The sequence below is a fragment of the Elephantulus edwardii genome, unplaced genomic scaffold, assembly GCF_000299155.1.
Source record: "Elephantulus edwardii isolate Elephantulus edwardi_28Jun2011 unplaced genomic scaffold, EleEdw1.0 scaffold00017, whole genome shotgun sequence".
Lineage (NCBI taxonomy): Eukaryota > Metazoa > Chordata > Mammalia > Macroscelidea > Macroscelididae > Elephantulus > Elephantulus edwardii.
Genome location: NW_006399767.1, coordinates 23,610,096 through 23,623,982, shown reverse-complemented (window position 1 = coordinate 23,623,982; position 13,887 = coordinate 23,610,096). Strand labels below are relative to the sequence as shown.

The window sequence follows — 13,887 nt, the reverse complement described above, 5'->3', positions numbered from 1 at the left end:
GTTAGCAGCCAATTCAATGCTTAACCATTGTTGTTGTTGATTGCCTTCGAGTTGAGCACGACGCATAGCAACCCTATGAACAAAGGGCCGAAAGCCCCTCTAACATCTATCAACATTGATCAAAGTTCATAGAGTTTCCTGAGACATGTTATTTAGAAAGTGGATGCCACTCCTACTTCCAAGCTTAACCATTAGTCTCATCCAAATTATCCACCATCTATTATATCATTAGAAGTTTGGTTCTGATTTAATTGGTACAAATTGGGACAGAGATGAACAGATATTAAAAGTTCTGTGGGTGATTCTAAGGAGCTCGGGTGGTATAGAGTGTTGTATGTTGCACTGCTAACTTATTGGTCAGTGGTTCAAATCTGCCAGCTGCTCCATGGGATAAAGATGGCCAGTCTCTTTCCATAAAGATTTATAACCTTGGAGGGTGCCATGGGTCAGAATCCACTCCATAGCAGCAAGTTTGCCTTTAGATGCTCCACAATCAATACTCTTGGTATCAGCAGCCAGGAAGTCAAGAGACAAATTGCATTGGGAAAGTCAGATGTCAGGGACCTCTCCGGAATACTGAAGAGCAGTGACGTCAGGCTGGAGACTAAAGTGCACCTGATCTGGGCCATAGTCTTCACAATTGTGTGCTATGCGTCAGAGAGCTGGACAATGACTAAGGATGGTAGAAAGAGAATTGTTGCCTTTGAGCTGTGGGGCTGGAGAAGAGTATTGAACATACCATGGACTGCTAGGAGAACAAACAGGTTTGTGCTAGAGAGGGTGAAACCAGGATGCTCCTTGGAGGCAAGGATTCTGAAGCTTAGTCTGACATACTTTGAGCATGTTGCAAGGAGGGACCAGTCCTTCGAAAGGGACGTCATGTTTGGGAGGGTGGAGGGAAAGCACAGGAGAGGAGACCCTCGATGAGACACATTGATTTAATGACTGGGGTAATGAGGGTAGGTGTGTCAGAGACAGTGAGGTTGGCACAGGACAGAACAGAGTTTAGGGCTCTTGTATAAAGGATTGCACAGGACTCGACAGCACATAACAACAATAAGGTGAAGGAAAGATTGAGTACTAGTGCCCACTAAGGGTGCACTCATTATGACTCAAAGTCATTAAGAGGATCAAGCAGAAGGGGTCTTACTGCTGGGAAAGGAGATGGGTAGGTTAGCTGGTGAGATTGCAGGCCTCCTTTTCTCCAAGAAAGGAACCATCATGATAAGGTGCTACATAACATTCTGGGCTGTTCACCAAAAGGTTGACATTTCGAATCCACAGTCACTCTGTAGGAGAAAGATGGGCATATTTTCTCCTGTAAAGGTTTACAGCCTTGGGAACCTGATGGCGGGTCTCTATGAATCTAAATCAATGCAAGGGCAGCTAGTTAGGGTTAGAGGTTTCTGCTGTCCTCTCCCCAATAGGTGGCAGCATCTCCTTCAGAAAGAATACATACACCCTTAGTGATTTTCTGAGGTTCGAAGCACTTTCAAAACAAACACACCAAACCCTTTGCCTTGTCTATTCAAAGTTGTAGCTGTACTGTAGAACAGATTAGAACTGCCCTACAGAATTCCCAGTCCTTGGAGAAGGACATCATGCTTGGAAGGGTAGAGGAAGGGCACATGAGAAGACGACCCTGGATGAGATGGATTGACACAGAGACAGTGGCTGTTCGGTCAAGTGTGTCAAAGACAGTGAGGTTGTCTCAGGACAGGGCAAGGTTCACGGCTGTTCTTCATAGGGGCTCAATGAGTTGTAGTCAGCTCAACAGCACGTAACAACATAACAACAGGTTTCCAAGGCTGTAATCCTTATGGAATTCCCTGGGGACACTGGTGTGTTCAGATCCACCTCAGATCTCTTTGTTAGCAATTGTGTGCTTTAGGCCTTTACCACCAGGGCTCCTAGGAGCACTTTAGGAGTGAAAGAAATGGAAATAGAAAACCTTCTTAAAACCCAAAGGCCAAGGAGTAGAATAGGAAGATTAATAGAAATGAGAATTACAAGAAGGGAGTGGCTAAAATGCAGTGATATTGTGGGTGTAATACTATTATAAAACAAAATATGTGTAAATGATTGAATTAAAAACCAATTCAATATGCAATCTTTCAAATCACAAGTTAAAAATATAGAAATAAAAACAGGCAGCCAGCCTTCTGTATTTAAAAAAAAAAGTCCAGCTGAAAGAGCTAATAAAAGTCAAGCAGTCCTTTCTCCTGCCCATGAAGAAAAATATTATGTAACTCAAGCACTTTTTCAGAATAACTATTTTATTATATAAATGATACTTAGCCACTTGGATGGTTTTTTTGGTTCCATAGATAATGTGAAACAATCTGACACTAAAAGAACTGTGAGAACAAAATGTGAATTCACTTGAAGTTAATTAGAAATCTTAGGTCTTTTAAAACCTGTAAAATAAAAATAAACTGCTCTTAATTGTCTGAAATTGTACGTGAGAAGCATTACTGCACCTGGGAAAGTCTAAAAAGCCCCATGCTATGGTTTTGTGGTATTTTTGTTATGGTTGTTATTTATATAAAAAAATAAAATTGTAATTGGAGTGAAAGTTTACAAAGTAAATTGGCTTTCTCTTTAATACACTAATACAGATTTTGCTTTATAACATTAATCATAGCACTTACAATGTGATGGGACTTGCCTCACTTCCTTCCTGTAATTCTTATTTCTTCTATCCTCCTCCTTCCTGCTGTCTTCACTTTATCTTTGGGCACGTGCAGCTCTTTTGTCCTGGACGATTGGTTACTCCCTGCCCTCACCTAGACCTAGGTATTATTTGGCTGAAAGTTGAGCTTTGGTCCAAGTTTGAAGGGTAACTAAAATCCATGTTGTTGTTGTTGTTGTGTACTGTCGAGTCAGAACCAAACCAGCTGACCCTCTGGTGGGTTTTCAGAGGCAGTAATAGAATGGGAGGCTATTACCCATTCTTCTCCCGCGGAGCAGATAGTGGATTCAAACTGTGTGCCTTTGGTTTTGCAATGCTGCTTCTTGCCAGTACTTCTTTTTTACCTCGTTATTGGACCAGTAAGCCTGACCTTTAAAAAAATTTTTTTTAAGTTTTGTTTCATATTTTAGTTTCTGATTTGTTGTTCATAGAATCACTGTAAGTTGTAGTCGACTCAACAGAACCTAACAACAGCAACATCCAGGATCTACTTTGATCTTTTTTAGTGGGGCACCATCTGGATCTTCTGGTCTCAGAGTCTTGGAAGTTGAGATTCATGTGGTCATTAGTCCTTTAAACTGTTTCTATACAGCTTTGCTTTTTCTTTCTCTTTGTTCTAGAAAGGAAGAGTCCAGTAGTTGCACTTTTTATGGATCGCTGATCATAAGCTTTTAAGTTTACAGTCACTACTCATCAGTAGAATGTAGAACATTGTCTTTGAGAACTATATTATGCCATTTGACCTTGATGTCTCCCAAGTCTATGCCCCCCAAGACCCCAGAGTCAGCCATTTATTGTCTCAAGGTGTTTGGTTATGATTAAAAAGCTTACAGAACATTGCTCCTTTGGTTCTGCGACATATGCGGATATATAGCATATATAGATGTGAATGTGGAAATAATATCTGCCAAATGCATATATGGTATGAATGTATTCCTTTTCACCCATCTATTTGCCTTGCCTGTCTGTCTATATATTCATTTGTAGATGAACATTTATTATTGCTGATGTTGTAGGATTGTGTGTGTAATAGTGTCTTGTTGACTGTTTTCCTCATGTAGCTCTCCATCTGCATCTTTCCTTTCTTTAACTGTGTTGTGAGGATCATCCTCTTACTGTATATTGTCTTTTCCTTCACCTATCTTAATATGTGTCTATTTTCTGTTCACTAATTTTTACTCCCTTCTCCCTCTCTTCATATCCCTAATAACCTTGCAAGAAAGATTCTTTCTGCATACAAACCTTTCCTTAGCTTTTTAATAAGAGTGAAACCATACATTACTTGTCTTTTTGTGATTAACTGACTTCATACAGCATAATAGTCTCTAAGTTCACCCATGTAATGCAATGTTTCTCTAATTCTTTATTATTCTTTAGTGTAGCATAGTGTATAATTTCTTTGTCCATTCAGCTGTTGATGAACATTTGAGTTGTTTATGTATCTTTGTTTTTGTAAATAATGCTGCAGTGAATACGGCTATGCCTATATCTGTTCATGTTGCAGCTCCTACTTCTTTAGGTTATATACCTAGTAGTGAGATTTACCATGGTTTTTGTACTGATGGAAATTTTTACTCAGGCTGTTGGTGACTCTTGTGTTCACACTCTGATGGTGTAGCCTATAGGGAGTTGCGCTTGTAATCCAAATTTTATATCTCCCTGGCAATTCTACCTCATTAGCAACTCCTTGGGAGAAAGATGGACAATTTCTTCCCTTGCAATTTACAGCCTCAGCTCAGCTATGAGATGTTTCTGACTCAATGACAATGAATTTTGTGTTGCTAAATGGTTTATCTACTACACTGGAAAGAAATAATTGATCAGCAACACTCTCCTTGTTCCATTTCTCAAAATATATTTAGGAACCATTGCTGGCCTCTGAACTAAATGCTGGGTGCCCCTCAAATTATGTATCAGAGAGACCCTGTAGGTCATAAAACTATCCCATTGGGTTTCCTGGGCTGAAATCTTTATGGGAACAGATTGCCAGGTCTTTTTTTCCCTGCAGAATAACTGATGGATTTGAACTGCCAATGTTTTGTTTCGCATCCAAAGATTAACTATTGAGCCATTGTTGTTGTAAGCCACCGAGTCAGAACCAAATGGATTTTCAGAAGCAGTAAATTGCACAAGAGGAGATTGTTCATCCTTCTTTCACAGAGCAACTAATGGATTTGAACCGTGTGCCTTTGGAATTGCAGTGTAGCTTTTTACCACGAAGACACATGGATGACTTAATCCATATGTTACTAACCTACAATTAAATAACACTTAAAAACTCATACAGCAGATCCACCTTGTCACAACATACTTATCTGGTTTACAGAAACGTTGGCCTGCCTGTAGTGGATTGGACCAAAGGATGGCCCTTTCCACAGACAGGTCAAGAAGAACTGTTCTACTTGAGGAGGAAGCACTGTAAAGAAACGCCTTTCCTTTTACATTTATTTTCTTTTCCTCTCTCTCTTAGGGATTTTTTATGGGAAAACATGGATCTTGCCGCCAATGAACTCAGCATTTATGACAAACTTGCAGAGACCATTGATTTGGTGAGACAGACAGGCCATCAGTGTGGCATGTCAGAGAAGGCGATTGAAAAATTTATCAGACAACTGCTGGAAAAGAATGAACCCCAGAGGGGACCACCCCAGTATCCTTTCCTTATAGCTCTATATAAGGTAAACAACAAAGTATGTTCTCATTTGGAAATAAAGCACAAACTGTCCAACTTTCTTTCCAAAATATTGACTGCTACCATTGAACTTTTGTTTTTCTGTCAGTGAATTGGCTTTCACTCTTACTATTATGTATTACTAGAAAATTTGGCTACTTGGTCACACATCCTAATTGAAAGCTATGTATTTATAATTAAGATTATTGTTTTTGTATACCATCGAGTTGGAACTGACCCATAGCTGACCTCCTGGTGGATTTTCAGAGGCAGTTAATCGCATGGGGGGAGATTGCCCATCCTTCTCTTGCAGAGCAGCTGGTGGCCTCGAACCACATACTTTTGAGGTTGCAGTGCAGCTTCTTGCCACTAGGCCATAACCTTTATTATATATGTATATGTGTGAATTTTCAAAAGGAGGACATAGCCCCTGATCATATGATAGAAGCTTAGTGATCCTTGCTGTCATAATTATCACACATGAGATGCTTTCAGATGTGAACGTGTCTATGAAAATGGATAAGTTCTTGAGGCACTTTAGGGATAGTAAAAGGGATTTATATTTTGCTTTCTTGGCATTGCAGTGTTTTGTTTGCTGGGACAATTATTAATCCTTTCCTTGTCTTTCCTTGTAGGTCCTTGTGACCCTGGGGTTAATCTTGCTCACTGCCTACTTTGTGATTCAACCTTTCAGCCCATTACCACCTGAACCAGTGCTTTCAGGAGCTCACACTTGGCGCTCACTCATCCATCACATCCGGCTGATGTCCTTGCCCATTACCAAGAAGTATATGCCAGAAAATAAGGAAGTTCTTCCACACAGGAGTGATGAGGACAGGCCCTTTCCAGGTAGAATGCTGCATTTACTCCTTACAAGATAAAAACTTTCTTCACAGTATACAATGGAAAAGAAATAACTTCTTTGACATCTAATGGGAGACATTTTCTAGGTTAGTCTCATTAAATTCGATCTTCGTGAAAAGTCTTTGGGGTGGGTTTTATTATCCTCATTTCACAGATTGAGAAACTGAGGTGTGGAGAGATTAAGAAATTTACAAGAGGTGCATGTCTAGTGGAGCCAAAATTCAAACTCCCTGATTCTAAAACCCGTCATGGGGATGACCTTGTCTAATTCTACCCTTTTCCTTCTCTATGTTTTCTATCCATGCTGCTGCTTCTTGTTGTATACTGTGGTGTTAGAACCAACCCATAGCTGGTCCTCCACCAGGTTTTCAGAGGCAGTTTAATTGCATGGGAAGAGATTGCCCATCTTTCTCCCATGGAGCAGCTGGTGGATTTGAGCTGTATGCCTTTGGGATTGCAGTGTAGCTCATTAACGCTAGGCCACCAGAGCTCCCTATCCATGCTAGATATTTCATATATTACTATTGATTTATTGAAAAGCATCTGAATCTAGTTTGCTTTCAACCCTAACTTTTATTTGTGCATTGCTGTACCTCACTCTTCCAATTTCGTTTTTCTCTGTGTCATAGTTCACATTAATTTTGCCAAAAGTTGAATTTAAGAAACAAGTTTCTAATAATAATGTACAAGTGCTATCATAGGAATTCTTCATCTGACATAGCATTGGAGTGGTTTCCCTTTGAGAATAGCATATTAATATGTATAAAAGACATGTTGTTGTTAAATGCTTTTGAGTCATAACTGACTCAGAGCTGAATCTCTGTGGGTTTTTATTGTTGTTGTTGATTGCCTTTGAGTTGAGCAAAACTCATAATGACCCTATGAACAAAAGGACTGAAGCCCCTCTTTATTTAGCAGCTGGTGGATTTGAACCACATGACTTTGGGTTCACAGCATGACTTCTGACCTCTCGACTATGCGGATAAGAACACTAAATATCCCGTGGACTGCCAAGAGAATGCACAAGTATGTCTTGAAGAGAATGCAGCCAGGATGCTCCTTAGTGGGAAGGATGGTGAAACTTCCTCTCACATACTATGGGGATGTTGTTAATAGAGGCCAGTCCTTGAAGAAAGACTTCATGCACAGAAAAGTGGAGGGTTAGCCAAGGAGGGGAAGACCCTTGTTGAGATGGATTGACACTGTGACTGTAACAATGGACGCCAGTGTGGCAGAGATGATGGGATAGCATAGCATAGGGCCAGATTCAAATCTGTTATTCATAGGGTTGTTAAGAGTCATACTCAGCTCAATGGCACCTAACCTAACAAGTGGTAAAACAAGTTAGTTCTTTACTCATGGTATTGAGGTTGTTGTTGTTGTTGTTATGTGCCGTCGAGTCGCCTGCGACTCATAGCGACCCTATGTACAACAGCCCTAAACTCCGCTCTGTCCTGTGCCAATCGCACTGTCTCTGACACTCCCATCCCAATTATCCCAGTCACTGAATCAATCCACCTCATAGAGGGCCTTCCTCTCCTGCGCCGTCCCTCCACCCTCCCAAGCATGATGTCCCTCTCCAAGGACCGGTCTCTCCTCACTACATGTCCGAAGTAAGTTAGACGGAGCCTCAGAATCCTTGCCTCCAAGGAGCCACCTGGTTTAACCCTCTCCAGGACAAATCTATTTGTTTTCCTAGCAGTCCATGGTATTCTCAGTACTCTTCTCCAGCACCACAGCTCAAAGGCATCAGTTCTCCTTCTATCCTCCTTGGTCATTGTCCAACTCTCTGATGCATAACAGGTGATTGCGAAGACCATGGCCTGTATCAGACGCACCTTAGTCTCCAGAGAGACACCACTGCTCTTCAGCACTTTGGAGAGGTCCCTAACAGCAGACTTTCCCATGGCAATGCGCCTTTTAATTTCCTGGCTGCTGGTGCCAAGACTGTTGACTATGGAGCCAAGCAAACTAAAGCTGTGTACAATCTCAATCTCTTCACCATCCATCCTGATGCTGCCGATTGGTCCAGTGGTGAGAATCTTTGTCTTCTTGACATTGAGCCTCAATCCATATTGCAGGCTGCAGTCCTTGACACTCTGCAGCAGGTGCTTCAGGTCCTCCTCAGTTTCAGCAAGCAGGGTTGTGTCATCCGCATAACGCAGATTGTTGATAAATCGTCCACCAATCCTGACCCCACATTTCTCCTCATAGAGCCCAGCCTCCCGGATAATCTGTTCTGCATATAGGTTGAAGAGGTATGGAGATAGGATGCATCCCTGGCGTACGCCCTTCCCAATTTTGTGCAGTGTTCCCTTGCTCTGTTCTGATGACTGCCTCCTGGTCCAAGTATAAGTTTCGCATTAGAACAACCAGTGTTCTGGGATTCCCATTCTTCTCAGAGTCAGCCACAGTTTGTTATGATCTGGTATTGAGGTAGACACAGTAAAATACTGTTCAATCCTGTGCCATCCCCAAGATCTGACCGTTGTGATTCATAGGGTTTTCATTGGTTAATTTTCACTAATATGTTGTCAAGTCTTTCTTCCTAAGGGAAAGAATAAACCAAATTAAGCCCATGGTCATAGAATCTATTTTGATTCTAACCCCAGAGCAGACTCAGACCCCGTAGTGTTTCCAAGACTAGGATATTGTTGTGGAAGCGAACTGCTGCATCCTCACCTGCGGAGAGACTGCTAAGTTCAAGTCACCAGCCTTTGGTCAGTCTCTGTGCTGCCAAAGCTCATTAAGAGGGAGCATGTTTGTTTGTTGTTTTTTTTTTAAAAAAAGGAAAAGAAAAGAGGGGGAGCATGTTGTTAGGGACCATTGATAGATATTATTTTTGGGATTTTTTTTCATGGTGGCATTTATCTTTTTTATGCATATGAAATAATATCACAAATGGATTGTAAACTTTTTGTGTAACTGTCTTCTGAAACCTGAAAGATCCAACATACTGTTTAAGAAATCTGTTTTTTTCCTTTTGTATTGTTTCAGAAAAACATTGCTAGTTGAAGCTAAGCTATATTATCATAATTTTATTCTTTAAGCCAACATTTAATCATAGAAATCTTCACATGGATCTAATTGCCTTAGCAAGTTGTTTTGTTGTTGTTGTTGTTGTTTTTAATATGAGGAAGTTATAGAAAAATTTTGAGAATTAGAAGAAAGTAACGTAAAGCATTCCAAAACAAACTTATAAGTTTTAGGTGTTGTATTTTTTTTTGGGGGGGAGGGTTAAAATCAGCAGTTGATTAACATTTATTTTTAAAAAGGAAACACACTTATACTTAAATAGATAAATTATCCGAAATTCCAGATTATTCAAACACTTCATTATTAATGTATGGCAACAAAGTAATCTTTAACTTCAGTTGGAGTAAATCTCCTAAATCCAGCTTCATTTCAGATTCCAACTTCTATGTTATGTTCAAGGCTTTCCTTGAGTTAAGATGGCTGCATGCATGGCGTCTTCAAGTTCAAGATCTTCATTGTGTCTTTTCTCCAGGAAAGTTTTCCCATCCACATAGTTCTTTCCCATTGCTGTTGCTTTCCAGGCAAAATAAGCTCCGGATGGATCTGACTAGAATAAGTAAGATTGTCCTTCATTCCAACCACAGATAAGTTGAGAAACCCCAAATGCACACACACCACCCACACAACTAACTGAGTATATCCTTGCATCACAGAAGCTTCCCCGTGAACCAACTGTGCTGTGGGAATGGGCTCTTGGTAGACAAGGTAATACTGCTGAGCTACTTTCCCAGCTCTGTGATAAGTACTCTGTAATCGAATATACCACTGTACCCCAAACCTCTACGCTTGGTAATTGGTCCCACTTTGTGTTCTCTTTGCTCCTCATACAGAATGGATTTCTGTTTCTTGTCAGTTCTTAATGTAGCAGTGAAGCATATTCAGTCTGGACAAGTTTACCAGATGGACTGAATGTTGTCAGTGAAAAGCTGTACCCACATTCAACCATCTTCAATTGGAGAGTTTATCTTTGGTCTGATTAGCACAATAGTCTTATTAGTGTTCTTAAAATAACAGAGCTTCCTTTTATATGTTGAGAAGTGTGTTTTTGAAATGTCACAGTAGAACATAACAAAAAGAATTAATTTCCTGATTCAGGTAGGTCTGGAGCAACTGGGGGAAGTACCTTTCCTACATGTCTTCATCTCATAAGCTGCTTGCACTTTGAAAGAATGGAAACATTTTTAGGCAAGGCCTTGAGTGATTTCATTCCGTCTCCTGCTGAGAATTTGCATTTTTACCCCAGAACTACTGAATCAGGGTCCTCAAGTGATTCTTATTGGAGATTCTGAATCAGTATGGAACTCTGGTGCTGCAGTGCTTAAAACGCTAGGCTCATAACCAAAAAGTCAACAGTTCAAACCCATCACCTTCCTCTATGGGAGAAAGATGTGTCATTCTTTTTGGTTTTAAGTTTGGGATTCAGTGTATCTTAGGTGGAAAAGAAAAATCTCAGCAGAATGAACTGATTGGAAGCCTTGATTTTAGGACCTGGTGGATGGCGTTTACTTTTTTTTGTTCCTACGAAGTTCATCATCATAGCCTGTTGAATTAAGAAATGAAGGACCACAATGGACAGTGCTTGCTTCTTCTGTAAATCAGAATTCAAATTTCAAGAAGCTTTAGTGTCTTGACAACAGTCAGATTCTTTGATCCATCTCAATATTTTCCCTTGCCCACTCTTGACGTTTTCTGCTCTCTCATAGGCTACTAGTTTGATTTTCCCTGCAGCTCATTTTCCCTAACATGTTTCTATTTACCCCTCAATTGTTCTTATTTTTTTATTTCCCCCTCATATGTTCTTAAATTTCCATTCAAATTCTATGCAAAAGACCCTCAGTTTTACAGGTCTAGAGCTTTCTAGAATTATACTATGTAGGAAAATGTAATATATGAGTATCCACATTTACAAGTAAAAACAGCACTTGACTAGAATCAAAAACATTAAAAAGCTAAACCGCACCAATGCTCTCTTTCGCAGGTTTAGCTTTTTAATGTTGTTGATTGTAGTCAAGTGCTGTTTTTACTTGTAAATGTGGACATTGATATATTACATTTTCCTACATAGTATAATTCTAGAAAGCTCTAGACCTGTAAAACTGAGAGTCTTTTGCATAGCATTTGAATGGAAATTTAAGAACATATGAGGGGGAAATAAATAAGAACAATTAAGGGGTAAATAGAAACATGTTAGGGAAAATGAGCTGCAGGGAAAATCAAATTAGTAGCCTATGAGAGAGCAGAAAACGTCAACAGTGTAAATATCTTTCTTAATGTCTTAGTTCTAAAACCAACAGCCTTCAAATTAGAACTACTTTGAGGTGGTTCTCAGCCTTGTAAGGCTGTGGTGAGTCAGAAGCAACCCCATGACACCCCCCTCCCCCCTGTAATAATGCAGATGTAAGGGTAAGGGGGTTCTGAAGACTCAACTCCCCAAGGAAACCAGCTGGACTCAAAAGATCCCTGCTTTCCTGCCAGTAAGAACATGAGGAGACTTTATTTCACTGACAGCAAATAAAAAGGAGAGAGGAGGCTAGTGCCTTTGGGGAAAACTTCCTAAAGGGGAGATTTTTCTGGGGCCATTTAAGGGTAAGTGCACAGGAAAAGGCTTGTCGTTTTATTGGTTGGAACTGCTGGAGGTAGTGGTGGTTGGGTGGGGAGTTTCATGGCAAAAGAAATACGTGCAATTTAGGATGCAAGATAGCTTATCTTCAAGATAGAGTGTGTTTGGTTAAGTGCCAGGCACAACTTCAGCTACATGGGACATATGCTGTAGGTAAAATTGAGACTAAAAGAAGTACTTATGAGCTAAAAGTGGCATAGTTTGTGCTTATCTAGCTGCTCCACTCTACTAACATTCTTTTCGTCATACCACACTTACTACCCTCAGTCAAGCCAGGTTCCAGTATGTTAGGCTCAATTCTATTTACTTTGGTCATTTCTCAGGTTAGTTTCTTTGTTCTTGTGTGCTGTCAAGTTGAATCCAGCTGTCACAGGAGGAGATTGCCCATCCTTCTCCAGCAGAGCATCTGGTGGATTTGAACCATGAGGCTTTGGGATTGCAGTGCAGCTTCTTGCCAGTAGGCCACAAGAGCTCCCTTCAGGTCAATTTCTAAAAGTAACAATTATACTTGGGAAACCTAGGACTGTACTCGAGACAAGAAGGTGCATCTCTGTACTGCACAGCTGGAAGTTTATACATCCACAGGGCCTTCAAGGAAAGGATGAAATAGAGCTAGCAACACATCGAAGAGTTTTTTAAATAACAGAGCATTTTTAATGTAGAGCTATGGCCCTAAAGAAACTTGGAGTCCAGGCTAGTACTCAATATTGAAATGCTGGAACATCAAGGAATACTTAAATTACCTTTTAAATTTGTAAAATAAGTTCATCGTCTGTGATTACATCTGATACGTACCATGCCCCTTATTGTAAACCAGCAGTGTGCTGTGTACTCTCTAGTTCTCTTCTTAGCCTTCATAGTGACCCAAGGTTTTATGATCATCTTACAGATGAGGGAAACACACATGTAAGTAAGCTCCTTACACAAAGTCTCACATTTCAAGACAGTTTTTTTTTACAAGTGAAAAATTCTGAAAATAGGATGGACTCTGTGGTTTAGCGTGGTTCAAATTCATTGTGTCCTGAAGACAAGACTATTGGCTACATTTCTTAAGGCCCCTGTCTTTCCTATAGTTTCTGAAAATGGCTTTGGCTATATTGCCACCTAGCAGGAGACCTGGCAGAGCCCACCTTTGCCATCAGGGCTTCACACTCATGTATGGGATACAAGATGACCTGATTAAATATTGAGTCTGCATGAATGAAAGTTCTGGGAAGCTGTGTGATGGCCTTGCAGGCTTATTATTCTTAGGTGCATTTCTAATCAAATGACCTTATTACGCACAAAACTAAACTCACCACCATTGAGTCTGTCCCAACTCATGAGGAACCTCCACTGGGTATCTAAGTCCCTGAATCCTAATGAGAGGAGACTGGTGCATCTTTCTCCCTCACACCATTGCTGATGTTCTGGTTAGCAACCTAGTACTAAAGTCTACTGTGTCACCAGGGTGTCTTTTGCTTGTTAGATGCCCTCAAGTCAGCATCAACTCCTAGTGATCCAGTGTCCAACAGAATGCATCCCTGACTCTATCCATGGCTTCTTCACAATCTGCACACTCACCCATTATTGGAGTCATATGTCTCATCTCCTTGAAGGTCTTCCTCTCCTTATTGACCTTCCATTTTTCCAAACATGGTGCCTTTTGTCCAAGGACTGGCCGCTCCTAACAACTCATCTAAAAATAATATGAGAAGGAAAGGAGAAAAAAAAAGTATGTCAGAAGTCTCACTGTTCTTGCTTCTACCAGGTCCTCTACCTACACTTATTCCAAGACATACTTGCTTTTGCTGCAGTGCCTGGTGTGTGTATTCAGTAGTATTTTCAATATTCTGCAGTACCACAGTTCAAAGACATTAGTTCTTTTCCAGTCTTCTTTATTAATTGTTCAACATTAACATGCATATGAAGCAAGTGAAAATATTATAGCTTGAGTCAGGCACATCTTAGGGTTTAAATACCATTAATATCATATGCAGGTAAAATTTTGCTGGCAGTTATTAA

At 40.3% G+C, this 13,887-nt stretch overlaps 1 protein-coding gene across 1 annotated transcript in view; it reads left to right on the top strand.

Annotated features, from left to right (window-relative positions):
- Nucleotides 1-5,169: 5,169 nt before the first annotated feature.
- LOC102848067 (chromosome unknown open reading frame, human C6orf89) overlaps nt 5,170-13,887 on the top strand; it is a 27,743-nt gene continuing 19,025 nt past the window's right edge. The window contains exons 1-2 of the mRNA XM_006882168.1: nt 5,170-5,370; nt 5,999-6,212. Coding sequence (XP_006882230.1) covers nt 5,182-5,370; nt 5,999-6,212 — 403 coding nt within the window. The 5' untranslated portion in view covers nt 5,170-5,181. The remainder of the gene's footprint in view (nt 5,371-5,998; nt 6,213-13,887) is intronic.